The sequence below is a fragment of the Fringilla coelebs genome (assembly GCF_963513975.1).
Source record: "Fringilla coelebs genome assembly, chromosome: 2".
NCBI classification, from domain to species: Eukaryota; Metazoa; Chordata; class Aves; order Passeriformes; family Fringillidae; genus Fringilla; species Fringilla coelebs.
In genome coordinates this window covers 64,653,125-64,679,649 of record NC_140029.1, presented here as the reverse complement: position 1 = coordinate 64,679,649, position 26,525 = coordinate 64,653,125, and the positions used below count along the sequence as shown (strand labels likewise).

The 26,525-nt window shown below is 41.8% G+C and overlaps 1 protein-coding gene across 1 annotated transcript in view; it reads right to left on the bottom strand.

Moving 5' to 3' along the window:
• Positions 1-1,916: 1,916 nt before the first annotated feature.
• Positions 1,917-26,525, bottom strand: part of FOXO1 (forkhead box O1) — a 61,404-nt gene continuing 36,795 nt past the window's right edge. Inside the window, exons 2-3 of the mRNA XM_084227213.1 lie at positions 6,506-7,862; positions 1,917-6,115 (exon numbers count right to left, since the gene is read on the bottom strand). Coding sequence (XP_084083339.1) covers positions 6,519-7,862 — 1,344 coding nt within the window. The 3' untranslated portion in view covers positions 1,917-6,115; positions 6,506-6,518. The remainder of the gene's footprint in view (positions 6,116-6,505; positions 7,863-26,525) is intronic.

The window sequence follows — 26,525 nt, the reverse complement described above, 5'->3', positions numbered from 1 at the left end:
TTTTTAAATACCTCCAGGGATGGTGACTCAACCACTTCCCTGGACAGCCTGTTCCAATGCTTGACAACCTTATGGTGAAGAAATTTTTCCTAATATCCAAACTAAATCTCCCCTGGGGCAACTTGAGGCCATTTCCTCTTTTTTCTTGTTACTTAGGAGAAGAGACCAACACTCAACTCATCTTTTATGGAAAAGCCCCTTCGTTTAAGGATGGCATGAGCAACCGAAGATGAGCAGACAGGAAGGATGTAAAATGTTGAGGTTCCAAGTTATGAATGAGCTCTTTGTCGGATTCTTCCCCTCCACAGCCCTATTATACCCATCAGAAGCTTCCTGCAACGCTCTTCCAGTTGTACTGCACGAAGCCCTCATCCCTTTTCCCATCATCTCAGTGATAAACATCCCCACAAGAAGTTTACTTGCAAAAAATACATGCAAAATTTCTGCATGCCCCAGGGTCCAACAGCAAGTAGAAGAACATAAAGTAAGATGGGGCGCTGTCCCTGCCTCCTCATTTTAGCTATCATTTTGGCACATGCCAGAACATTACCCCAAGCAAAACATAATCAGGTAATGAACAGGGATTTGCATGCAATTCCAACAGTGGGCATGACCACAGGCACAGATCACTGCAAGTTATTCCTTCCAAGGATCTTCACAAATCCCATCTTTGCACACCAGCTGCACAATAAATGGCTGCAAGACCTAATGTCATTTGCAGTTTTAACTGGATTATCAACTGAGGTGACATAGTAGTTGACGTTTCTACACAAAAACATGTTTATTACAATGATGTAGAACTGACTCAGAGCACAAAGATGCTTTGAGGTTTCCCTGCTTGATCAGCAGATTCAAATCCCTTGTTGCCAGATTGGCATAAATTGCTAGCCAGTCCCTTCCCGAGAGACAAGCTTTGACTATCTCTCCTGACAACAGTAACTAGTCATGTACCAATTAGATGTGCATCCTTTCCAAGCGTCATGAACACCCAAACAGAGTATCTTTGGATCTTACAACCCTCTCATTCCAGAAGTCAGGCTTTTGAAAATGTCAGGGAAGATATCCTCAGCTTCCCCTACCGTGCAAAAACCCTTCCAAAATGTACACTGAAGGAAAAAGGGCGAAGCTAGAATAAAGTGGAACTGCAAGGTACAAGCAGAAATTATTTTTTAGCTATCTTTAAATATTTCTATTTTTACATGCAATTAGTTCTTTCATGTTCTTTAGGTCTACCTATGCTCATTTTAAGATCAAACTGCCAGCAATTTTTTTTTTGCCAGCACTTCACTTAGAGCCTGCTCTCTGCCACCCCTTCCCTCCCCACCTGCAGGCAAGCAGGGATCTGGGCCTCACAAGACAACTGTGGCGTGGGTGTTATTGGCTGTCTGTTTTGGCAGCCTCTCATCCTTTCTTCCAGCTCTGTTTTGAAACACAATCTAAATTTAAAAAAAAATTAAACTGAAAAAAAAAAAATTAGACATTCCTGCTCTCCCTACTCACTGGCATCAGCAGCGCTCCCATCACCACAGCCTAAAGCATGGCTGCAAAAGGAGCAGCACCAGGAAGGCTGGCAAACGTTCAGCAAGGAAAAAACTTGCTCTGAGAAAGGGTACAGGCTTCTGGAGGGGCAGAGGCAAAACCAGGGGAAAGAGGACCAAGAGGATTTGGGCCCGCTCTCTTCCATATTTAATAGCATTAGGTTCTAACATGTCATTTGGACTAAAAGACTAATTCTTTCCTGTGGTTTGATGGATGTTAACATCCCCTTTTTTTATTATTCTTCAATGATGTATTACATAACATTCTGATACACTAATTACCATCTCATGTCATAGCAATTTTATTAAGAGCTTATACTTACAAATACCCACTCTGAAACGATTTCAGGACTTTTTGCCATTTTCTCTGAACTACGTTTGTTGAAGCACTTGCAGCACGGTCTGACACCACTCTGTGCACCTTCAGTAACAACACACCTCTACACAAAGCTGTCTGCTGAGCCCCGGGAGTCAGGCATGGATTCTTCTTGCGTTTAGTCTCAAAGACTTGTAAACAAGTTACTTTTAGCACACTAGGTTGTGATTAAACACTGGTAACACAGCCCTATATAGGTTCCTGTACCTGCTACAGTTCCAAATCCAGATGCAATGCTAAGAGAGAAAAATTCCTTTATACCAAGTAATGGAAAATTTGTTAACTATTCTGCAGTTAGTGTTTGCTCATTAATATGTTATCATCTCACCAGGCAAGACTTGGTACCATGAGGTATTTTTCTGTATAAAATTGCTAATGCCATCAGGATTGTCCAAATGGGATCATCATCGTTAAAAAGATTACACGGTGAGGAAAGTGATTACGACAAAATCTCAGCGGAAGGATTACTAATCACAAGTAGAATCCTGGTACAAATCTCATTCTCTGTATACAAGAAAGGACACAAAATCTTTTTAACATAATTTATATACATTTATGGCTTTATACAACAAACTGTCAGGGATTGTTCTCATGTGTCTGTAGAAGTACATCAGGCACTTTTTCTGAAAATATCCACGTATGAATTTTAATTTTGCAATGTGACTAAGTCAGAGCAGTGAAGCGTTGAAGAGCTGTCACACCACTCGCAAATAGAACTAGCAGTATGTACATGCCAATCTCTCAGATATTGCTGGTTTGTGGAACACCTTCAAAAAAGAGGCCAGTTTTCAGGTTGAATAATTTGCTTTTTGCTTGCATAAACCATGCTGCATCTTATATTACGATTACCAAAATAATAATAATAATAACAATAATAATAATAATGAGAATACCTTATTTAAAATCAGTCATAAATTAAGAATCCTAGCAATTTCATAATGAAAATAGGAATTTCAAATCAGTAAAAAAATAAAAAAGTACTAACATACATCCAGTGGTTTAACAAGTGCAAATTTTATACTGTTTTATAATTGGTCCAATTTTAATTCTCAGGGATGCTCTGTTGACCTAAGCCAATAATAAGCAATATGATTTTTGCTTATAAGTGTAGGCAAACTGTCAGTTTATCAAAGCAGAGCTTTCCAATTAATGCATCTACTACCTAAACATATATCATATAACTATATTATGGAAACAATACATCTTTATATTTAAAATATCTCAACAGCTCTATAATACAATAAACTTTTAATAACAGTACAAACCAGAGAAAAGTCAAAAACAAGGCTGCATAGGTAAGATCATCTGCACAATTCACAAACCAATCATTTACAACAATTCTGACAAACTAAGTTACTCCAGAAACTTGTTACTTTTACTGAAAAAGGATTTATAACTAGAGGTCACATAATGTTTGTTTTCAAGGCAGACAACATGCTCAGCTTCACAGTATTCCAGAATTACAATTTCAAAACATTAGAATGGCACCCCAAAAAAACCACCCAAAACCAGAACCAAAAAACCCCAAACAAATGAACAAAAAACCCCTCAAAATTAAAAAAAAAAAAAAACAAACCCCAAAAAATGCCAAATAGACCATGCAGTCCAAATCTCTGATTACCTACAACCGTTTCCTCACAAGAATTAAAAGGGCTTTCTACAGACTGCTGTAATTAAGGTTAGGCTACATTTATGTCATTCATAGGTATAAAAGGAAAGAAATAAGATAGCTGTTTACAGGAAGTTATACAGTAGCAGTAAATAATAAACAGGAGGTATATTGTTAAATGTAGCATGTTCAGCTGCATCCCCATGGAGCATAGCATTGATTGCTGCATTCTTTACATGCAGAGGTGCATTTTATCACAACTTTGGCCTATGTGTATCAGTGCCTATTTGGGAGCAAAAATTTTTGCACATGCAGCAGACAGAAAGATCTTCAGAAACCCCTGTATGAGCACTCCACTTGGCTCCACTGCCAGGATTTACTACCATGTTTCAGACACTAGGCATTTGATGGTGAAGATGCTACTGGAGATGTTTGCCTGTAAAAGCAGGTGGCTTCATGCAGGCTTTGGCACTAAGAACATTTGATTTTGCTCAGAACAAGTTCAAAGACCAACTTCACGCTGGGGAAGATCCTGTATCACATCAGCCTCTGGAACTGCCTGACAACCATACAGAATATCTAAAAAAGTAGGACCAGCTGTAATTAGTAGTGATTTAAGCCCAACAGGGAGCTAAATGCTAGCACATCAATAAATACATTGCAGAGCCTTAGGAAAGTCGTAACAGGATCATTAAATGTATGGCTTGTTTCTAAACTTCATTTACTTGGCAGGTCCTGTTTCCTTCTCCACCATACACCATCAGGGAAGGGAAAATGAGTTTCAATTAGGACATTTTCTGGTTGTGAGCTGTTTACACAAAAGAAAAATCAGTGTAAAAATATTTGTTTCTCCCCTTCTTCATAACAGCCAGCCCTGGCAAAAAAAAAAAAAAACAAAACAAAAAACTGTAAATTCTGTCAGTGCAGAAAAAAAAGCTCCAAGGATTTCTGTAACACAAATGTTGTGTAGCAACCAGTGAAAAGACAGGTGAGGCCTCTTATTCACACATCCATGAAAACTGCATCATGCAATTACAAAAAATCAGATATTGTTTATTCGAAGTCCTAGTCCTGAAAATGCTCAGACAGCTGTCAGTGAGTATGCTTATTCCAGCACACCAGGTTTTTCCACAGATACAAGATCTCTGTTATTAATGCTCTCCCCTATCCTAAACCTCATGCATTTGTATAACTTTGCCACTTACTTTATCTTTCTTTTTGAAAAAAAGTAATGTTTTGTCCTGCAATAAGGTCAAAGTTTTAGCCTCCCACTCAAAAGTAGCATTTTTGCCTCTTCAAATCTACTGCTTTACAACAGAAACACTGATGAACCCTACAACTAGTGCTAATTAAGACAAATGACAATTTTGTCATTAATTTTACTACAATTTCAAATTTTCTGCAAAAGGTCCTGCTCTTGAGTGCACAAACATTATGAGACCTCCATGAAATAAATATAAATGTGAAGCATTGTACAAGCATCTTAACAATGAATACTTAACACTTCGTGGTAGTTAAAATGGTAATAGAAGCAGATGACATTTCTAAAAATGCATATATAAAACTGATTAAATAGTTCTAAACATAAAGTTGTCTATATTCATACATCACACAACAAAAAAGGGACAGAAATGTTTTGTATTCAAGATCCTTATTAAGCTTTTCTGTCATTAGCACTCCCAAGTGCTAGGGAAATTTATAAAAACATGTACTTAATCCAGTTAAAATACTGTACAAAATGAAGAGGTTATGAATGCTGCCAGATCTCAGATTTATTTTGTTTTAAAGTTGCCTATGTAACAAAAGTAGATTTTAATTATAAGAAAAATAACTTGGAAAGTATTCCAAAAATTATCTTAAGCCCAACAATAAAGTGATTAATCTGACAATGAAATCCAGATATATTCTTGCATAAATTTACACAAATACAGGTAAATTATCAAATGGCATTTAACCTACTGGTTGCTTTGAATAGTCAGTGAGTTTAGTAGGATCATATTTAACAGGATATTCTATTCCCATATGAAATGTGTGGCAATTTTGAGTAAAATAAAGCAGTTCGTACTGCTGCAAGGCAAGTCCACAGTTATGTCAATTCATCAAAACACAGGTAACATCAACGAAGGTTAAACTTACTTAGGGCATGAGATCATCACAGTATTCTTACAAAAGTTTATAAACTTTTCTTAGACCGAAACAGATAGTCTTAAAAAACAATTCTTCTTCTACAGATCATACTGTACAAAACCGAAAGCACAACATGATGTAAGTAAGAGTCTTTGCTGTGATTATATGGTGTAGTGAATTTGGCACTTCAGAGTAACGAAATTTCCAATGGCACAGTTCTTATCTACAGCAGCACATAACCTGAAAACCTTGGGCAAACATCCTGTACAGGAAAATACTCTCTCTGCTGCCAACTCTGACGAAAGGAAGGCAAAAGAAAAAAAAAACCAAAAACAACCAAAAAAAAAAGTTAGTGCATGCGCACAGCTTTGTCAAGAGAATTAAAAAAAAAAAAGGTGAAGGACATCTTTGTACTGCTTTTCTCAGTTCCTGCTGTCAGACAAGTCTGGAGAATTTAACCATAGCCTAGGAAGAAAGAAAAAACAACAAAAAGAACAAATTAACATTCACAACAGATGAATAAATCTATTAAAATATGCTCAAGCTAGCTTTAAGATATTTAAATGGGGGGAAAAAAATTATACATTACTGGCTAGTAACCAGCAAGTTTTTTGTTTAGAACATCGATGACAAAACATTAGCGCTCCACATGAAGTAAGAGAAGTCGGTACTTGACAGTCCTAACGCACCAGTGCAAACCAGACTCTCAAACTAACAAAGGACTGGAAAGTGACTGACTGTTACCGAGGGAGTTCACATGACAACACAGAAGAACTCCCAGATTTTAAGCATCTTGACATTTCTTTCTTTTCCCTTTAGCTGTTTTGCAGATTTATTATAAAAAGCACAGCTTACCTCCTACTACATCCTAGCCTGACACCCAACTGTGTGTGGTTGTCTTTACGCTGTGCTGAAAACTTTGGTTAGGCAATACACTGTCAAAGTTAAAATCTAACGTTTCTCCATCCATAAGGTCATTACGGATAATCGACTCCATGTCACAGTCCAACCGTTCAATTAACATGTCATCTAAGTCACTGGGAAGCTTCTCCTGGTGGAGGGAAACAATTCCCACCCTCCCGTAGCCATTGCAACTGTTAACGGGGGCGTAGGGATTCATGGCATTCATCTGCATCGGGTGACTCATAGGCACTTGTAGCGAAGTCTTCACCGTCGACAGGCGGCTCAGCCCCGACGTGTGCGACATGGTGTTCACTGTGTGTGACAAGGCACGGCCGTTGACTGCAGGCGCCGGCTGGCTGTGTCCCTGGTGAGGGCGGGCGTTGGGGTTCATCATTTTGTTGTGGGGTGGCTGGCCGCCGTAGTTGGGCACCACCGAGTTGGCGACCATCAGCACGCTCTGGCCCAGCGCCCTGCCGCCAGCCTGGGAAACGCCAGCGTCCACCGATGCCAGGATGTCGTTGTGCGGCGGAGAGTCGGACGTCAGCAACTCCTTCAGGAGCCCCGCGGGACAGTTGTATTGGCTCATGGATCCGTAGCTCGACTTACTGTCTTGGAGGGTCTGCATAGGAATCTGGGACAAGGAGCTCATGCTAGCTTGAGCGTAAGTGAATTTCCGGTAGTCGGGATTTGGTGAACCTATACTCGTGGTCGAGGATGCGAACGAGTAACCTGGAGTTTGCTGCATCAGGGTGGCAGATGAAGACTGGGTTGACACAGTCATTGATGTGTTAGGCGATAAGAGATTGAGATTATCCAAAAGATTTTCCATGTTCTCAGAATTACTCATCTCTGAAAGGCTCGGTAGAGTAGAAGTCATTTTGGTGGTTGATGATGGGTATACCATGGAGTGCACATCCCCATCTCCAAGGTCATCTTGCTCTGGCAAAATAGGAGAAAGTCTTCCACTAATTGTGCTAGCATTAGAGCTGGTTCTAGGTCGAAATGTACTCCAGTTATCAAAGTCATCGTTACTGTGAGAGCTGGGACTTGCAGGCCACTTTGAGAACTGTGATCCGGGGCTGTCACCATTTCCCTCTTGACCAGACTGAAGGGCTGCTTTTTTCTTGGCAGCTCTGCCTCTGCTTTTGGCAAACTTGCTGTTGTTATCCATGGATGCTGCTCGCCTCCTAGGAGATTTGCCACTCTTCCCTCCTTCAGGATTGAGCATCCACCAGGAACTCTTCCCTGTTCCTTCATTCTGCACTCTGATGAACTTGCTGTGCAGTGACAGGTTGTGACGGATTGAATTCTGAAAAACAGAATAGCATGTAAGAAATGGAGAAGACATGCATCTTTTATGGCATACTAACACCTGCTTTTGTAAGCGTATTCTCATTTTGTTAGAAAACACAGGGGTAATCATTAAATAAGAAAACATGCCAGTCTGGAAACCTCTTGTATCTGCTCATGGCTCTGAACTGGCTGAAACAAGCTTGCAAAGAGTCGCCAAGTCAATTTGTCTGTCATCTGCCTCCATCGCATCTGACATTACAAAAAGTTCAATAAAACTGCAGGAACTGTTCTGAAATAAAAATTCCACATAAAGGAGAAAAAATAAGCCAGAAGATCAAGAAGATGACTGAAGGGAGTCATCTAATGACTGTATTTACAGATTTTTTTAATTACTATTTTATGCAAAGAAGGTTAGATCCTGTTCTATGGTCCTTCTAATGGATTCTCATCCTGCACATCCCAAAACCCTACAGACACGTGCCACACAAACTGTCACTATTGCCACTGAGCGTTAGTGAGGTTTGTATCGCTTGTGTTACATGAAAAAATACATATAGAAAACCAGTTGAGGACCAAGTTCTAATTTTGATAAGTAAACATCATAAATTACCTAAGAAATCATAGAAGAGAAAGGCATGTAAAGAACATAGACAAGCTCGTAATGAAACCCTCAGTCTTAAAACCATCATTCTCTTTCAAAATCAACATTTTAATATGCAAAATTGACTCTTCAAATACCTGAGGGCACCAGATATCTTCTGCCAAGAATGGCCAGAGGTACTGGAGCTTTTTTTGACGTCCTTAGCCATGAGTAATGTTTCATGTTTTGTTTTTAAATACAGAAATTTTTTTTAAAAATCCAAAATGGAAGGTCACAAGCTGACCTGTTAACAAGAGACTAATTTTTGCACTACCAAGCTGTAAAAAAACCTATTTTGCTCTTATAATTTTCTGCTGAGCACATTGTATCAACAGTAAAAAACACTGTATCAACAGAAAAGTTTTCCTGCATCTTGACACAATCGCTAACAAAAGGCCACAAGTTCAAAGAGTGCTGAAACAGGCAGCCATGGATGTTAATAGAAGGGTGAGACAGTACCATGGTCTATGCTAGGACTGCAATTCATGCAGAACAAGGAGAAGGGAACCACAAAACACCACATGAAATAAATGTTTAAAACCAGAATAGACCTCAATGGCAGAGAAATCAGTAATTCACTATATGCCTTCCATTCAGAATCATTTTCAACAACTTGTCTAAAGATCTTAAGTAAGCATTCCAGGCACGAACAGTCATCTCACAGATTAAACCAGGGACAACAGGCTCAAATTCCCTGCAAGAGCCATGGTATGTTTTGGACCATGGAAAGCAGATCAGACAAAGCAGGACTGGCCTTCTGCTGAGCTCAACAGAAGTGGTTACTCTGGGATCACAGAGGGGACTTGGAGTAGGTGAGGTCAGCAAGGAGGTGTTACGGTCCTGCAGCACCTTACAGGCGTCACTGACCTGAGGCTATGCCCTCAGAGGCACAGCTTCACCCCAAACAGGGGCACAAGACGCTCCTAACACCGGGAGATGGCAGGACACGGCCTCAAGGCACCGGCTGCTCAACCAGCACAGCGCTGAGTCAAACCGTGTGCTGAACTCAGAGCCTCTCCAACCTCTCCACCAAAGAACCATCTCTACAAGTTATCCCAGTTAAACAGACACCATCAAAAATTCCCCATCCCTGGCAGTATTCAAGGCCAGGCTGGATGGGGCTCGGAGCCACCTGGTCTAGCGAAAGGTAACCCTGCCCATGGCAGCAGGGACTGGAACTACATGGTCTTGAAGGTCTCTTTCAACCCAAAGCATTCTATGACGACTCTGATTTGAGTGTTTCCTTACTCAATTTCTAAAGGAAGCCCTTCTAGAAACTGTAAATTAAGACCATATTTCTTCACTTCAAGTAATCTTGCCACCAAAATACTATCTCTGATCTAGCACCAGGGTGCTAGGAAAGGCCTTGGAATGTTATTTGCACCAGGTGCAGCCAACACGTCAGGAGGGAAAGCCTGGAAGTCCATCTTTGGGCTTGCCCGCACCCCAGGGGCTGGCCAGGAAGCCTTGTGAGGCCGGCCTGGCGCAGCCCCTTGTTTTCACTCAAGGGCCACAGACGAATCTGTGCCTGACACAAGTCCAGCTCCACAAATGTCGCAAGAAAGTTGCTCTGTTGATTAAAAAACCTCCTGCGCCAGTTCATTTTTTTTACTGTATTTTGTAAACATACCCGGCTGGCTCAGGATCGCTGTTTACTATCAAAATAGTCATACCAAACACACAAAACACCGGGCAGGGAAAACACCGTGATGGGGCTCAGCTCCCTCTGCTCTGCTACACAAGTGTTAAATATTTAAGAGATCGCTGCTATTCCTTAGTCATCAAAAATGTTATAATCTGGTATTATTGTACCGAGGACATTTGAGGTCGCTCTTTGAGTAACAGAGCTGTCTCCTAACTCTGCCAGCAATGAAAAAAAAAATTTTCCTAACAGGAAAAGGTTTGCGGCCCGGAGCTTGTTACATAAATTCCTGTTTTTCACGCAGCCAGCAGGACATTAAAGAAGCTATGATTTACTAACTTGGAAAAAGTGTTGAAGAGGTAAATCTTGTGAAAATATGCACTGCTGTTAATGATGTTGTGTCTACAAATCCTTGCCAGATGCAAACATGACCTGATAAAAAAGTATAGTTTCAGCAGTGGATCTTGGCAGCTGGAGGAATGGCGCAGCTGTTAGTGGCTGGGGCGTGCGGCGGCACCACCAGCCCCAGCACGCTGGGGAGATGCCTTCAGCCATGGGCTTCACCTGGACTTTGAAGCAAAGCCTCCCAAAAGCTGGCCTGACTGACTCCAAAAGCAAGCGTCTGCATTTTGAAGCGGGTCTTCGCACAGCAGCAGTGCACGCCAGATCGCGCTGAGCGCAACCGCACTGAAATTTCATCAAAATCTGGGTCAGGATGGCAGCAGGGCTGCTGCCTCCTGTGGAGAGCTTCCTGGGATTGAGTTTTTGCCTCTGAGATAAAGTAAACTTACTTCAGCATTCAGACCAGGAACTGTGGATATGCTTATTGCTACTTTCTGACTGAAGACCCAAAAAATGCAAAACCGGTATCAGCTACACGCAATGTGAAGAGCACATCCCGGCTAATAAAACTCATGAAGCCAAGATAATTATTCCCTTGAATTTACATATTTATATAATTCAGCTGTACTTCTGACATTTCCAACAGTGCTACCGAGATCCAATACTGCATTTAAACCCAAGACATAAATAGCAAAACACGCAACTTAAGTTTAACTTGACTAGTTGCTGAGAAAAATTATATCCCTATCCCAACTGAAGTTGAGGTACTTAATTTTTTTTCAGTAAATTGGGTTGGTGTTTCACTAAACACCTGAAAAGTCAGTTGCTTTGTTAAACTTGACAACACTGTACTTTGAAGTGAGATCATACAGTGACACTTGGCCATCTTTCTTTCCCCCCAGGCCTTGGAGCACCAAAAGCAGAGGGAAGCAGAGCTCCTCTTTAACCCAACTGCAAACCTCTCCAAGCAGGACCTAGCTGTGGATTTGTGATTATCCAGGGCGCTGCAAGACCCCAAATTTGTAAAAGCACCTACAAGTGCTCATGGTCTCTCCTGCCCTCATACTTTCATCCATGGGCACAGGCAGCTCTCATGCCACCAGACTGCCATGAGAGCCACCAAAAAGGAGAGTGAGGAATGGATGTGAGAGTCAACACACTTTACAAAAACAAGTGCATATGCTATCAAGGGGCATATGCTGACAGCAATGCAATAAGGCATGCCATGGCATCTCAGGGAGATGTAACAACTTGTGACAAAGGCAGGAAGGAGTGGGCCTCTGGAAGAAGATGCAGTCATAATGAACTGGGAGGCCACAGGAACAGCACTGCTTCTATCACACACAGGTCTAGGATTTCCATTAAAATTAACAGTCTAATGACTGCCCTCTAAGTTTTCATTCAGATAACATCCCAGGAGTCCACTGCTTTCTACACCTCTTCCAAGGGGATGGCCTGCACAAGTTGCCAGCTTGTTCTACCATCACTTGTGGTAGCACATCCTGTTAATGACAGCTTATAGCAGGTTTCTGAGCCAGCACAATCTCCTTGTGGTGACAACATCAAAACAAAAGTTGTGCAGCAGAGAAGTGGAGATCCCATCCCCCAGGATTTCCTTATGTTTTTACAGAAGACATTCAACCGGTCTCTCTAGGTCTTTGTACAGGAACTCTGCAGCAGGTCCAGATGTTCACATCACCCTCCTCCTGGAGCCTCAGTGGCAAGCGTCACTCCAAGAAGAAGTCATTACCACTCCTAGGAGAGTGCAGAGGCCAGGAAGTTCTCCAGCACACTTGCTCACAGCTCATCCAGCACTGACAGCCGGACAGCAGCAGTAGGGGCTAACCATGGCAAGTGGCACCCTGTGGCATCTATCCCAGGCTAAGTTAGACCACGCCTGGCAAAACAGGCAGGTTTGCCTGCAATAGCTACACCGCCTGCACCCATTTTGCTGTGGTTTCCAACCGTGCTGCCAGGTTTATGGCACTTGGATGAAGAGCCCAAGGAGGAAAGAGAACATTGGTAACTCCAGACCTACCAGAATTTCCTTGGGTACAACAGTCTGGTGTAAGGCAATCCTGTTTGTCTTACTTAGTAACTATGAGATACAAAAAGTTCAGATGATGATGCTGCTCATGGAGCTTGGATTTGCCTCAGAGCCAGTGCTGGACAGTTATAAGCACTTGATCTATAGACAGCACACATTTTCTGACCTACAATGTGCACCAACACAACCACACTGCAGTGTCAGAGGCCTCAAATGCCAATGAAACAGCTAATTTTGCCACCCAGTTGTGGTATTTCTTTATTACAGCTCAGAAACCTTCTCTGTTGTCCAATAAGAGTATGGACAGAAAGCATGTCACTTAGCCTCAGGTCAAAGAGTCACATTTAGAAGAAGCTGGAAACTCGCCACCTGCAGCTGCATGAAGGTGGAAGGGCAGGATTTCCTCCCAAACAGGTCATGCTTTTTTGGGTCCTTTGTTCTTGGGGAGGTGCTTTTGTTTGACTTCATTTTTCCTCCTGCACTGTTAAACAGTTAAGAAGTATCAGCTGGAAAAAGTGAGGAAATACTTCTCTCTTCCGAGGGGGACCTTGCACTGTTTCTCTGTGCTTTCCATTACATGTGGTGGCATAGTGAGAGTCTTTCCCAGACCACTACCTATGAAACACCACCTCCCAACATGGAGACACTTCCATAAACTGTTCCATGTGGCCATATTTCAGCAATGCATCCCTTTTTCCATGTATGAATGTACAAGAACAGGAGGGAGTGTGTGCTACTGCTATGTAGTTGCTACACATGTCTCCTGAACACAAAGAGGCTTCCTGTGGCCACATGTCAGTGGCATTAATCTAAGTCCTGTACTTTCTGCATTCAAGTCCACAGATTTATATTATCCTGTGATTCCTTCTCCTAGCTGTCAAAGACTAAAAAACTCTGAACACTGAAGGTGCTTGGCCATCCTCTGGATTGCATCCTGCTGCCACCGGGGACTGGAGTGTTCTTCTCTGGATCACGGTAACATGCAGGAACAGAAAATGCATACCCAGCTTCAGACATTGATGTTTAAGTCTTGGCTGTCCATGCCTACCTGTCAGAGCAGGCAACTCTGTTGACACGTATTTGAGTATCTCCCAATACACCCCATATCCTCTTCCTCATCCCAGGCAGACTCCTTGAAAGCACTTTACCATAATGGCAGTTTGGACGTTTCTAATGAGATGATAACACTGCCTCCTCTCCCTTCTCAGACATTTAGGAAGAATAAAAGTAAAAACCGCAAACAAGGTTCACAGTACGTCAAGTGTGCACACAGGACAAGCACACACCTGGATACTGTTCCACACACGATGACCCCAACCAAAACTTTTAATCACTTTTATGTTTTCTGCACCTCCAAGAGAGAGAGAGGGCCACAGCCAGGTTAACCATCACCTACATCAGTGTCAATACTGTGTTTTCTAACTACATTTATTTCTGTGAGCACAATACAGGCATGGTGTATCATCAACACGTAGAGACCAAATATATAGACATTTTCTAGGATTTCAAAGCCAAGGAAACTACGCGACACTGGCTAGGAAAACAAAAAAGGGACAAAATATGCACATGAAAAAATGAGATTTTACAATGAAGTTTGCTGAATGCACCTTCATCCCTCTGGTAAAATCATCTGGGGAACCAAGACAGCCGACAGGTTTGTCTAAAATCTATCCATTTTCAAAGGTAAAAGAAAGGCAACAATAAGAAGGCGTCACAGTGTCATTATAAAAAAAAAAGCAAATAGCCATCAGGATAAATGATGGCTTCATTTATCAACTTCATTTATCACAGCTTTAAATGTTGTGAAGTGTAGAAAAATAAGTATTAGATAAAAAAATTCAAAGATAGCAGGGATAACTATTTTTGGTGATCCAGACAAATTCTAATACTGCCTTTACAAAACTGATGCTGCATGCTTTCTATTCCAACAGATGGAAAATAAGTGTTTGACAAATATAAGGGTTCCATATTTGTAAATAAACATTTCTATTTTCCATTTCCACAAATATGAAACATATATATGGATATATACAGCTCATGATGAAGCGAGTTCACCAGTGAGACAGGAGGCCAACAAGGAGACCTCACCAAAGAGAAATGTTTCAAAGCCAGAATGCCCTTCAAACCAGGGCTCTCTTCTCTGCCCTCCTTAAGCGCTCTCAGACCTCTGGCCTCCACAAGCAGCCTGTGCAATTACATCAGAAACACAAAACCAGCAAAGCGGGAGGACTTGTGAATAACCTGAGAGACCGGGCGCTATCGCACAAAAGCTGGTAAAGGACTCAGTTAATAAAACATCAGAGGTCAGGGAAATAAGCAGTCTTTCAAACCAGTCCCACAAAATATTGCCATTGCACGTACAAAAGCCCTCACCTTTTGTTCAGGAAAGGTGAGGGAACACCTGCATTATGCCAACACCAGACCGAATGAACGACAGCGCAGCCGAGGTGAGCATCATGCACCACTGCTAAGGTGTGCCCATCAAAGGGCTTAAAAGCACTGGAATCACCTGTAGTCCATCAAGCCCTGAGAAAAGCTGCTGTGATTCGTGGTGGGCAGATAGCCCTTTCACAATTATTCACTGTGGGCTCTCATGCAGTGACCAGGAATGCGCCTCTGCAGGGACCCAGGCACCACACAGCCACAAGGGTCTGAGGAAAAGCTGTCCTCAAATGCAGAGCAAAAGCAGGTTATTGAAAGGAAAACATGAATCACAACTGTAGGCAAAGTTCACTACACTGAAAAAAAAAGAAATTAAGTAATAAAGTAGCAGTTCATCCACACAATGTCAGAATGACTAATAGCTCAAAATTTTATTCTGCAGCTATAGTAAAGAGAGACTAAGCGGTGTTTATTTTTTTTTCAGCCAGTGGGAATAATTATGATCAGTAGGACAAAAAATGTTAATCACTCGTTTCCTGTTGAACAGACAGCCTGCTTCACCTCTGCCACTCTCCACTGTTACACCCAATTCATCACAAAGACTACAGCACTCTTTATAGAAATCTTTCCCCCCAGCTCTTTTTCTTTCTCAAACTAAACTGCCTTTTATTGACATTTGTTAGCCCTAATTAAGAGGTACAAAAGTGTATACATGCTAAATATATCAATGCTAATTAGACTAGCAGATCATCTTAAAAGCAACACTGGAAATATGCTCTTACCAATTAGAAGCAATGAGGTCAGAAGTAGGCCAAGGTCTTAAATGCAAACTACAGAGGTGAAAACATGTTGTAGTAGAAAACAGGGTTGATTTTTTGCATTGGCCTTTGAGAGCACACAGAGAATTTCCAAGAAAAAAAGCACAATCAAAAAGCACAAATCCAGATAGGATTACTCAAAAAGCTTTAACTAGTTAAGTGAAACAACTGTGAAGATCCCTGCCTGAGGAGCCACCTAAGTTTTACAGACTAAAATCCCTGCATTATTAAAGCAGATCTCTGCCACTCCTCTAGGTAAAGGCACAAGCAAACCTAGACCTGTATGTTTGGTTTCAGCTGGATACTTTGCTAGGGAGCCACAGATCTGCAGTTTCATGAATTAAGGCTATTTGCTTCCACAAAACCACTGAGAGCCTAAAAGGTTGGAATGACTGTCAAGACCTGATGGATTTACAAGCAAACAGTTGAAAATGAGTTAAAGCTGAGGCAGGTAAAGCAAAGCAGGGTGTACTGGAGACACGGGCTAAGTTCATGGCACTTGCTCCATCCACTGTGCTGCCCACGGGCTGGCCAAGCCTGAAGAAGCTCGAGGGCTGTCTGTATTTCTTACCTTGAGAAGCAACATACCAAAGGTGATGTACAGATCCAACAGTATAAAAGTTCTGTTGACTGAGCCTTTGCGTATAATACAAAAAATAAATTAAATATATCCCCTTATTACGCATGTATTAGCATAGCAGAGGCAGTCTTTTCATTTAGCAAGCAAAGGACTACAGGACTCACATTCTGTGGTCATGGATGTCACTGAATATCAGTTTTTCAGAAACAAAGAGTCAATGAAAGCAGCAAGCTTCCTCTGCAGCAGGGTTAGCTGTGCCCCACAGGAAATCCCTGGCTTGAGGAAGCTGCAAGGCTTGTGAAAAGAAGGGCAAAGCCTTTTATTTACAGCCTGAATGATATCTTATGCTACATCTCACGGTGCATGTCATCTTTATTTTGACTATAACAAGTGGAAGGATACTAGCAAAATTTTATATAGTCCCCCAAACTACTAAAAGAAAACTAAAACAAAGTTAAGTGGAATTTTTTTGTTTGGCTTAGATCATCTTTAAAAACTATTTAGCGCATCTAATGGTTAAGATGCTGAATTTGTAAGGGGACAGTGTCAGCTTAAAAACAGCAACCACACCATGAATTTCACCTAGTGCTGTAAATATCTGATGTTGATGTAGTAAACAGGAGAAACAGAGGAAAGAAGAAAGTGACACTAATCTTTCCCTTAGTTATTTTGCATCTGAATGCAGTCCAGTACATAGTCACTGTTTTACTATTTATGTTTTCTCTAGCCAATTTACACTTTATCTGTCTTATACATAAAAAGAAAATATTATACAATTTTCCTGATAACAAAGCAGTAGCAGAAAAGAATTGATTTCTTACGTTTCTGTTAAAATAGCTTAAATAGGATCATATTTAAATCCTCTTTAAACTCTGGCATATCTGCAAATATGTAAAGGATATTGCTTTATACAGTCCGTATTTGTTCATTTCTCTTTGTATTTTTATACCCCAAATTCACAAGAAGCAATTATATATCTTCAGCTACTCTGTACATCCCAAAGAGGCACCACATAAACTAAGTATTATGTTTCTCCCCAGCTTCTTAGAACACAGTTTGCCTTGGTACTTATTTTCCCCCACCACAGAAGCAGGTCAGACCACCAGCACACTCTCGACAGGAGAGCTCTTTCCAATTCAAGTTTGCTCCCACAGCTTAGCAGATTTTATGTAACACAATTTACTACTCCAAAGCCAGCAAAAACCCCCATCCAAATTTCAGGACAGCCTGTGGCTATAATCCAGCGTGCACCGCCCCTCTCCACTGTCTGGCCACTTGCAGCCACCCTCTTTCAAAAGGTGAGGTTAATACTTCAAAGGGAATTTAGCTGATTTCCTGGGACTCTGAGGATTCCTGTTGGGTGGCTGCACTGTTCCTGCCGGTGTCTTCCTCTCGGATGCTGCTTTCTGAGATGTTCTTCAGCCGCAGTTCAAGGACCGCTGGCACTCATCACTGGGTTCTACGACACCTGCCCAGTATTATAAAGCCAGAGTCGTCCAGAATCTTGCAAAACATGCAGCACCACTCTGAACACTTATCCCCAAGACAGGCTCAAAGTTTTCAGTGGGCCATGGGAGGCAGAGCAATATTTCTCAGAACAAGATGGGCACTCAGAGGAGGGAAATCTAAAGGCCAATTCCTTCCCTCACACCCATTTTGGAAGCATTCCTAGTCCCTCACTACTGTGCTCTGTACTTAAGGGACCCTTATTAAATCAAAGAACTATTTACAATCTACATACTGGCAAGTCCACATTCCCATAGAATGTCATCTGGCAACAGTGACTTAAATCATCAGCTCTGTATTTATTTGCCTTCCTCCTTCACAAACAAGAAAAGTAAAAAGGACAAGAAAAAGCCATGTTTTTAATGACAAGAATGGAATTAACAGAGTAAAGCCCAATAGCTCTGAAGCACCAGTACTCATCACTATACCCAAATTTCCTTTTTTTTCTTTTTAAGCAGTAAAATATTACAATGAGGACAATGAAAAGGAAGATTAGCAGCACTATTGTGGCTTGAGATCTTTTACACACACATCTGCTGCTAGAGGTGCAGGATCCCACTGGACACGAAAAAAGACAGCTTCCAGAGTGGGACACTGGCAAAAACAAGCTTTGATAGACATTTTGGGTGCTAGATTTCTCCTACCAACTAGGTCTAATAAATTACCCCTCATTACTATATCTTTCTATTTGCTATACACAAGGAAACTGGCCTTAGCACGGCTGCTCAGAGACCAGCCTTGTTCAGTCTCCCATTCCCCTGGACAGAGCCTGACACAGGGAAGCTCTAGGCAAAAGGTGCCTTTTACCAGGTGGAACAGGAGGTGTTCCAGGGAGGACATTCTATCACTCTTATCAGTTCAGAAAAGAAAACATTAAGCCTCCTCTCCTCTGTGGTAATCCCTCAAACCCAAAAAGCTTTTATCAAATTCCAGATTAGGCTTCCTCCTCCTAGAGGTCACAGTCTTCATGTGGTGCAAGCTTCACCATCACCACCCCAATACCCCCCAAAGAGAAGCCCAAGCCTGCCAGCCTCGATATTCAATTTTAAGGATTGCAACAGTCAGATTCCCAATCACAAAGCCTGCCAGGGACCTCCCATCCTTTTGCCCAAAGATGAAGAAAGCAGCGGAGCTTCCCTCCAGCTTTCCCCACACATGCATTAAAGCGTATTAAGGCAAAAGCACAGCTGACCCTCGGAGCTAAAAGGCCATAAATCAATTCAAAAGGGTGCAAGAAAGAAGTTTTAAGTTACTCTGGAGGGACTTGCTCAGTATTTGTCTCCTAACAGCTTTTGCCTCTTTCAAGTACCGCAGTTTAGTTCTGCCTCTTGCAGACAGAGAGAGAAGCAACACAGCTCCCTGTGCAGCTCCAAAGATGTGCAAACTCTTTAACTGAGCTGGTGAGAATAGGACACTCATTTCAAATAAATAAATAAATAAATAAATAAATAAATAAATAAATAAATAAATAAATTTACAGGACATAAACTTACATCTGATTAAAAATAGCAGGAATGTCAGCAGCAGGAGCTGTCATTTGTAATAGCTATCAAGACACAGGAAGTTATTTATTCTGCGAGCCACAAAAAACTCTCTTTAAAAACAAGGATGAAACAAGAAAAAAAGAAAGCATGTTTACTGAAGCCTGTTTTCTGATATTAGCCAGCCAACTTTGTTTATGAAATTTTATAGTAATTTGTCATTGATGTATATTTGGATTTATGTCCACAGATCTGTTATAACTGCTGGCCGCTGCACGAAACACTGAAGCCCTTGCTGCTCATGCTTAATTTTTGGATTCTTTTCAGTTTTGAAGATACTGCAAGGAATTTTTGCACATTTTCATTTGGTTTTAGAAAGAAATTAAGGTCTACCCCCAGAAAGTCAGGTGTTATCAAGTATTTTGTTTGTTGATTATTCATGTAATCATAAATTACTCAGAGTATTTGGCAGGCCATGCCCTTCTCTGTTAAAACATTTGTTTTTACTTTTTCAGTTATTGCTTAGATCCCGGTCATAACATGCTCCAGGTTGTTTTGAACAGCAAAGAGGAAATAAGCAATATTTTAACTTATATCACACTGTAACAACATTAAATGCCTACGCAGCAATATGCTGCCTATTCAGTATTTTCCACTTTCTTCCTGTCCGCCGCTGGCTTACAACAGCAAGATAATTCACAGTTTTACAGTTTTGCAACCCGTAAAACACATGCTCACAAGCATGCTCAGAACAAAACACAAAAAGGAGCAAGAAATAGGACATTAAAAAAAAAAAAGAAAAAGAAAAAAAAGAGGGGCAGAATATAAAGCAAACATATTTGCTGAAGGCCAGTTTTGAAATCATAGGAAAGCCAACAAAGCTCTTCTGAAGTCAGCTCACATGCACCCAGGCATAGCAGGTGACACAGTTGGACGAGGCAGAGCCCCAGCAAGGCACTGTTTGCCTACATTCACCCTGACACCACGGCAGAGAGTTAGGAAAGAGACTTTGAACTACGTGCCATCACTGCTGCTCAGCAGGATCACGGGCTGCAGTGGATGTGATTACTAAACCCATCGTGACCCCCAGAAAATGCCCTATGGATTAGAAAAAAGAGAGGCAACATTCCAAACACCACGCAGTTCGCACAAAACAAGTCTCTGTGACAAGGCAGAAATCACAGAACTACGTTTTAAACATTTCTCAAGGATTTTTTTCTGTAGGTTTAAGTTGAACATTGTATTTCAAGCAGTCAGTTATCATGGAGAAGGATTTCCATCTCTCCTCCCTTAGCAAAGTCTTAAGAATTTGTTGTTTACCTAAGAAGAAAAGGGAACTGAAAAGAAGAACATTTCTTCCAAGACTGGCTTCATAAAAAAGACTTTGAAACTCAGTTTTGGAGCCACGAGTGAAGGATCTGGACCTAGTACCTTGAAGATATCTACATAGGAATTGCAATTTTAAGAAAGTTTAGCAGCTCTTAGACACTCTTTTTAATAAAATTCTTGAGGCATCAGAGAAGTTTAAGACCTACGACTTCAAAACACATTCCTCAAATAATGGAAACTGGCAAAGCAGCCATGGGCTTAATCCTCCTTTTTCCTCCTCTGTCAATTATTCAAGGATCCCACATTCACTCATCCTCTGCTGTCTACTTCCTTCAATGCCAAGCATTTCTGGGGCATCTGATAAGGAAGTGCAGCATTATCTTACTCAAAGTTTTCGTAACAACAGCAGCTATCCCACACACACACATGTATATATCCAACATATTTGACTCATTTTCCAAGGAGAGTAGTAGCTAATTTTGACAAGAAAAAGTACAAATCTCTGTGTTCCACAGCTCTTTAAGAAAAAGAAGTAATATTTTAAACTTGAAAGATTGGGGCTTTTTCTAATTCTCACCTATTTCTATTTCTGTGTGAAGTTTTTTAACATGAAAACATACAAGAAAAACCATTATCAAGCAAAACATTAAGATACATATTCACCTCTAAGGAGAACTGAAGAGAAGCCTGTGATTTGTACAAATCCCCTGGCTGCAGTGATTTCTGTGCAGTGTAGCTAGCTAACAAACACCACAGAAACCTGTTAAAAGCAGATTTAAAGGCTTTTTTACCTTAAGAAAGAACTTGCCAGAGAGCAGCAGTGAGTGACAGGGCACTTGCTTCCTGGCACAGCTGAAGGCACACCACAACTTTTGCATCAGCTTGCTTGATTCCTCTACACTGCCACAGAGGCTGCCCACAACTCAAACAGCCCTAACCATGCGGACTTCTAATTTTCTTTAATCAAAGTCTATTGACAAACTCACATCCCCTCTATTGTAGCTGTTCTCAGCTTGTAGCCCACATACTCTTAGGGGCTCCAAAATACTTCTGAAATCCCTCAGAAGGCAGCCAGGGGAGGTAGCGGCAGTCAAATGTCCTCTGCCTGTTTGCACTGGGCTTTCCTGTAATCCTGGCTTAAACACACGTGCACCACAGGAAGAAAACAGACAATTTTAAGTTGCTGACTCTAGAAAAAAGAGCAAGATCCATCTAAGATTAAACCTGGCCCCCAGACTTCGTCAAAAGGCTGACTTAAAGGATAAGACCAAAGAAGATTAACTCAAGTACGATGTCAAAGTACACTCAAACAGCAACAGCTTCTTGACAAACACTGAGGGGTTGTAAAAACCAGAACATTTAAGAGGAGGATTCATAACCCTGCAGTCTGTGCCTGAAGGAAAGCTCTCCCAGTCCAAGTTCTGGCACCTGGGAAACTCCAGCAAACGGTTCTGGCTGTAATGATGCAGCCCAACTCACTGAGCCCAGCAATGCAGGCAGCCCAGACGACTTCAGAGTAGCAGTCAGTGACAGATGCAGTAGCAAAGCAGTGCACAGTTCATCCATCAACAATGTAAGCAAGGTACAGGGAAAGAGACAGAAGCTTTGGCTGCCCCCTCTCACTCCTGCTATGAGGGGCAAAAGGCTTTTGGAATTACTTCTATAAAAAACATATCAGCTCCTCACACTGATGGACAAAACAAGAACAGGTCAAAGGTGAAGAAGCTCCACCAGTTTGTGGCTGTCTTCCCAAGAGAGTGAAAAGACATGATGAAAATGGTCCCCACTAATGCTGTCAACAGAGAAGACCAGGGCTTTAAAGACCGTGGCTGGTGTTGTTCAGCAGTTCATCACAGCTGCTTGACAAGCCACAGCAGATACCAGCCACTCTTGGGAAGGAGGATTGGCTGCCAGGCCTGGAAATGCTTCCCTGAGCACTCTGGGTCATCCAGCTCCTCCGAGGCAGTCGTAGGCTTACAGGGTGACAGGAGCACCTGCCTCTGGTAGGGGTCTGATGCTCAAGTTCAGCTGCTCCTACTTCAGATGAAATGAGGAACTTGCAACCTCAGCAGTCGCTTGGAAATAGGAAAGCTGCAGCTTCCAGCAGATGACCAGAGAGCAGCCCATGAGAGCTTGAGCCCAACACAGTCCTGATTCCCAAGCACCACCCACTCAGCCAATGCAAGGACAGTTTCCCCATACAGAAGGTATGCTCCACACTCAGAGGCAGCACCCTGAATCAGCACGCTACTGGACTCAATCTCATCACTGACCAAAATTTTCCTCCTCTTTCTCCTCCTGCCCACACCGAATTTATTTCTACTGGAATTATGACGTCCCCAACATGAAGACTGAACACTGTCACTTTCCTCAGTGAAAGAACAAATTTCCCCACACCAAAAAGCTACCAGTAAACAGTATACAAACAAAACTTACCCAGCTCAACAGAAACTTAACATTTCTCTATGTTCGACACACGTTTTTCTATTGATGGCATTAAAATACTAAAATTAACACTGCTAGTTAGAAAAGGCTCCAGGGAGGCCTCATTTCAGCCTTTCAGTACTTAAAGAGAGCTTTTAAAAAAAGGAGGAGAGTGACATTTTACACAAGCAGATAGTGGTAAAACAAGGGGGAACAGTTTTAAAACAAAGAGAAGAGATTTAGATCAGATGTTAGGAAGAAATTCTTTACCCAGAGGGTGGTAAGGCTCTAGAAGAGGTAGCTCAGGAAAATTGTAGATGCCTGTCCCTGAAGTGTTTAAGGCCAGACTGAATGGTGTCCTGGGCAACCTGATCCAGTGAGAAGCATTCCTGCTGATGGCAGGGGTGGCTGGAACTACAGGATCATTAAGGTCCCTGCCAACCTATCTATGACTCTATGATAGCTCTTCCATACAAAGATCTTCTGTGCTTTGGTGCAATTTTTCCTCTGTCTGCATTATGTTAAAATCTTCTTCCTTCCTTTTTTTTTTCTCCTGAAGATTAGTTTATTTTCCATTCTACAAACCCCAAGGTAGGAGAAAAGGCAGTAAAAGCAATATAAAGAGTACCTACGAAGATTAAAGACCACAATGACAATGGGAAGTCACACAGGAGGCTGACACCCTCACTGGTGTTTTGGTTTCCCTCCCAGCTGCAGCTCACCACGATGAGTCAAGACACAAAAACCTGCGAGACAAAGTAAGCTGCCCTCCCTTATCTACAGCACCACTGAAAACAGGCAATCCCACCAGCCTGGTGCCAGCTTGAGGCTGGAAAGCTGGAAGGAGAAGAGGAGGGAGACAAAGGTTGGGAAAACCCCATTTTCTGAAGGAAGCAAGGAGCAAGCGCCGTGCCTCAGCCATGGCAGCACGCACGCACATGCACACGCATTTCCTGCGGCTTGGCGAAAACAATGAAGTGTGGGGAGCCTGGCTCTCGTACGAAGCACACACCGGCTATATATAAAGCAAGGAAAGCAGCTGCTTCAAAAGCTCAGTCACGCTTTTATCAACAGGGCTTTAATTAGTACCCATCTGCTTCCTGTTTTATACTACAGAACTGACTTTCACCTGTTTCAGCAAAACACCCCTTCCCCCAAATGGAAGTGTGCGCACACACACATGAACACACACAAAAAGTTCACAAACACCTTAACAGTTAACATCTGAAATCCTTGCTCTGAGTGTGTGGGCTATATAATTGCTTTAAAAAAAAAAAAAATCAGGCTTTGTCAGAGCTATCAGATTTCACAGTCAACAGGTTTAAATCACACACCTTGTATGTTTCACCATTTATTTTAACTCCCTGGCACTTGGGGACCCAAAGAACACTGGAGCCCTGTTGTACTGGCACTGCACTACAGAGAGGCTGCCCAGAGGGCTCGCAGTGGAAGTGTGGGCTTTTCCTGAGGTCCGTCACACACATGAAAGGCTTTAAATAAACAATGGCAAGGCTGATAGTTTGAATCCATTCTTAACTCACCCCATTGTTTGAAGAGAAGAAACAACACGTAGAAGAAAAATATTACTGAGGGAGGAAATAGCTTCACCTTTGAATTTCCTGACATTTTTCCTCCCACGCTTTTCCCGTTCACTCGTCAATTATTTATTTCTTTTGCAAGGAGAAGACAAGTGAAAGTTAAGCACACCAGCACAGCTACGTGCGGTCAGACCTGCCCACCTCTCCTGCACAAAGGAGCTACAAGCACTTGAAAGCTGGCCAGGAGCAAGGTATCCAGAGAGCAAAACAAGAGGAAGCAAAGCACTAGGAGAATGAATTTCTTGCCAGTGACCGAGCAAGGAGCACCACTTGCTCGCTCCTAGCCACAGCTAGAGGAATGGGAAGAGGGGCAAGTGCCCAGAGGAGCAGTATTCATAAGGTCTCTACGTTAATTTTTTTGGTTATGCAAAGCCTTCTCAAACTCAAAGTTGCTCATCACAGAAAAGTGCTTTTCTTAGCACACCTTTAGCATCAGCCACCACCTACAATGCTTATTTTGCCAAAATAAACCTGGCAACCACACGACTCATGCTCCAGTTTTGGAGTGGGAGTAGATCATTCTCTCTTTACAGTTAGAAGCCTCATCTGCAACAGCTTTCCCAGATGCACACAGCTGACCTAGCTCCATTAGACTTTTCTTCCATAGCATCTTGGAGCTGCTTCCAGTTTTTGGATCTGTATGTAAGCAGGGTTCATGAGATTCACCAAAGATTGAAAAGTAAGAAAAAAAGTAATTCCAGTAAACAGAATTACAGCAGTTACCCCTTTAATGTAGTTACTCATGGTGCTAGCAAGAGCAACCAGTCTACAACATCCTCCTGTGCCCTCTATATCATCACCCACGGGGATATCACAGTGCTGGCAACACCAGAAGGGGCAAACACCAAACACTTGACTGTAAGACTCAGTATTTATGGGAGCCTACAAGAAAGATAGGGAGAGATGATTTACAAGGCTATGTAGTGACAGGACAAAGGGGAACAGCTTCTTGACTAAATTGACTAAATTATTACCAGCTTATTGACTAAATTAACTAAAAGTAGGTTTAGACTAGATATTAGGAAGAAATTCTTTACTGTGAGGGTGGTGTGGCACTGGAACAGGTTGCTCAGAGAAGTTGCAGAAGCCTCATCCCTGGCAGTGTTCAAGGCCAGGTTGGATGGGGCTCTGAGCAACCTGGTCTTGTAGGAAGTGTCCCTGACCATGGCAGGTGCTTTGCAACTAGATGACCTTTATGGTCCCTTCCAACCCAAACCATTCTATGATTCTGAGTGAGTACCCTAAGAAACATATTTGCAGCATACTGCCATTTCTAATTGACAAACCATTTGTTATTGAGCACACCAAAATACCATCTATCTCTGTATACATAAAGAGATTCATGCAGCACCACACAAATCTGATGAAGAATAAGAACTGCCATTCAAAAGTAAAGATCAAACTTTGTTTTCAAATCTCCAACTTCCAGAAGTTCTCAGAAACTTTTCTGCTACCTCACTGTCTAGCAAAAGCAGGATTTTGTACACACACTAAGGGAGGTATTAGTAAAGGGAAGGAGCTCTGTTGCTAGAGGAAAAAAATCAAATGAAAACACACAGGCATCCAAGCACAATGAATGCTCTGAGCAGTGAAATAGGTGAGAAGGGATGGAGCCAAATGAGCATCAAATGTGAGAACTCCAAATATTTCTCAGAAAAGTAAAGGCAGCTCACTTCTAACTCAATCGCTTCATAGACAGAAAAAACAGATGCACTAATCTCTTGAGTTGTGTTTTATTCTGTTGTTTCATTTATAGACTTCATGAATTGATATACCTGAATAATCATTTTTTTCCTTAAAAAAAGGAAAAAATTCTTAACCTTGTGTTTTCACCTAGAAGATTACACCACCACTTAGATATTTTTCCACGGTATCTCAAGCAACATATTA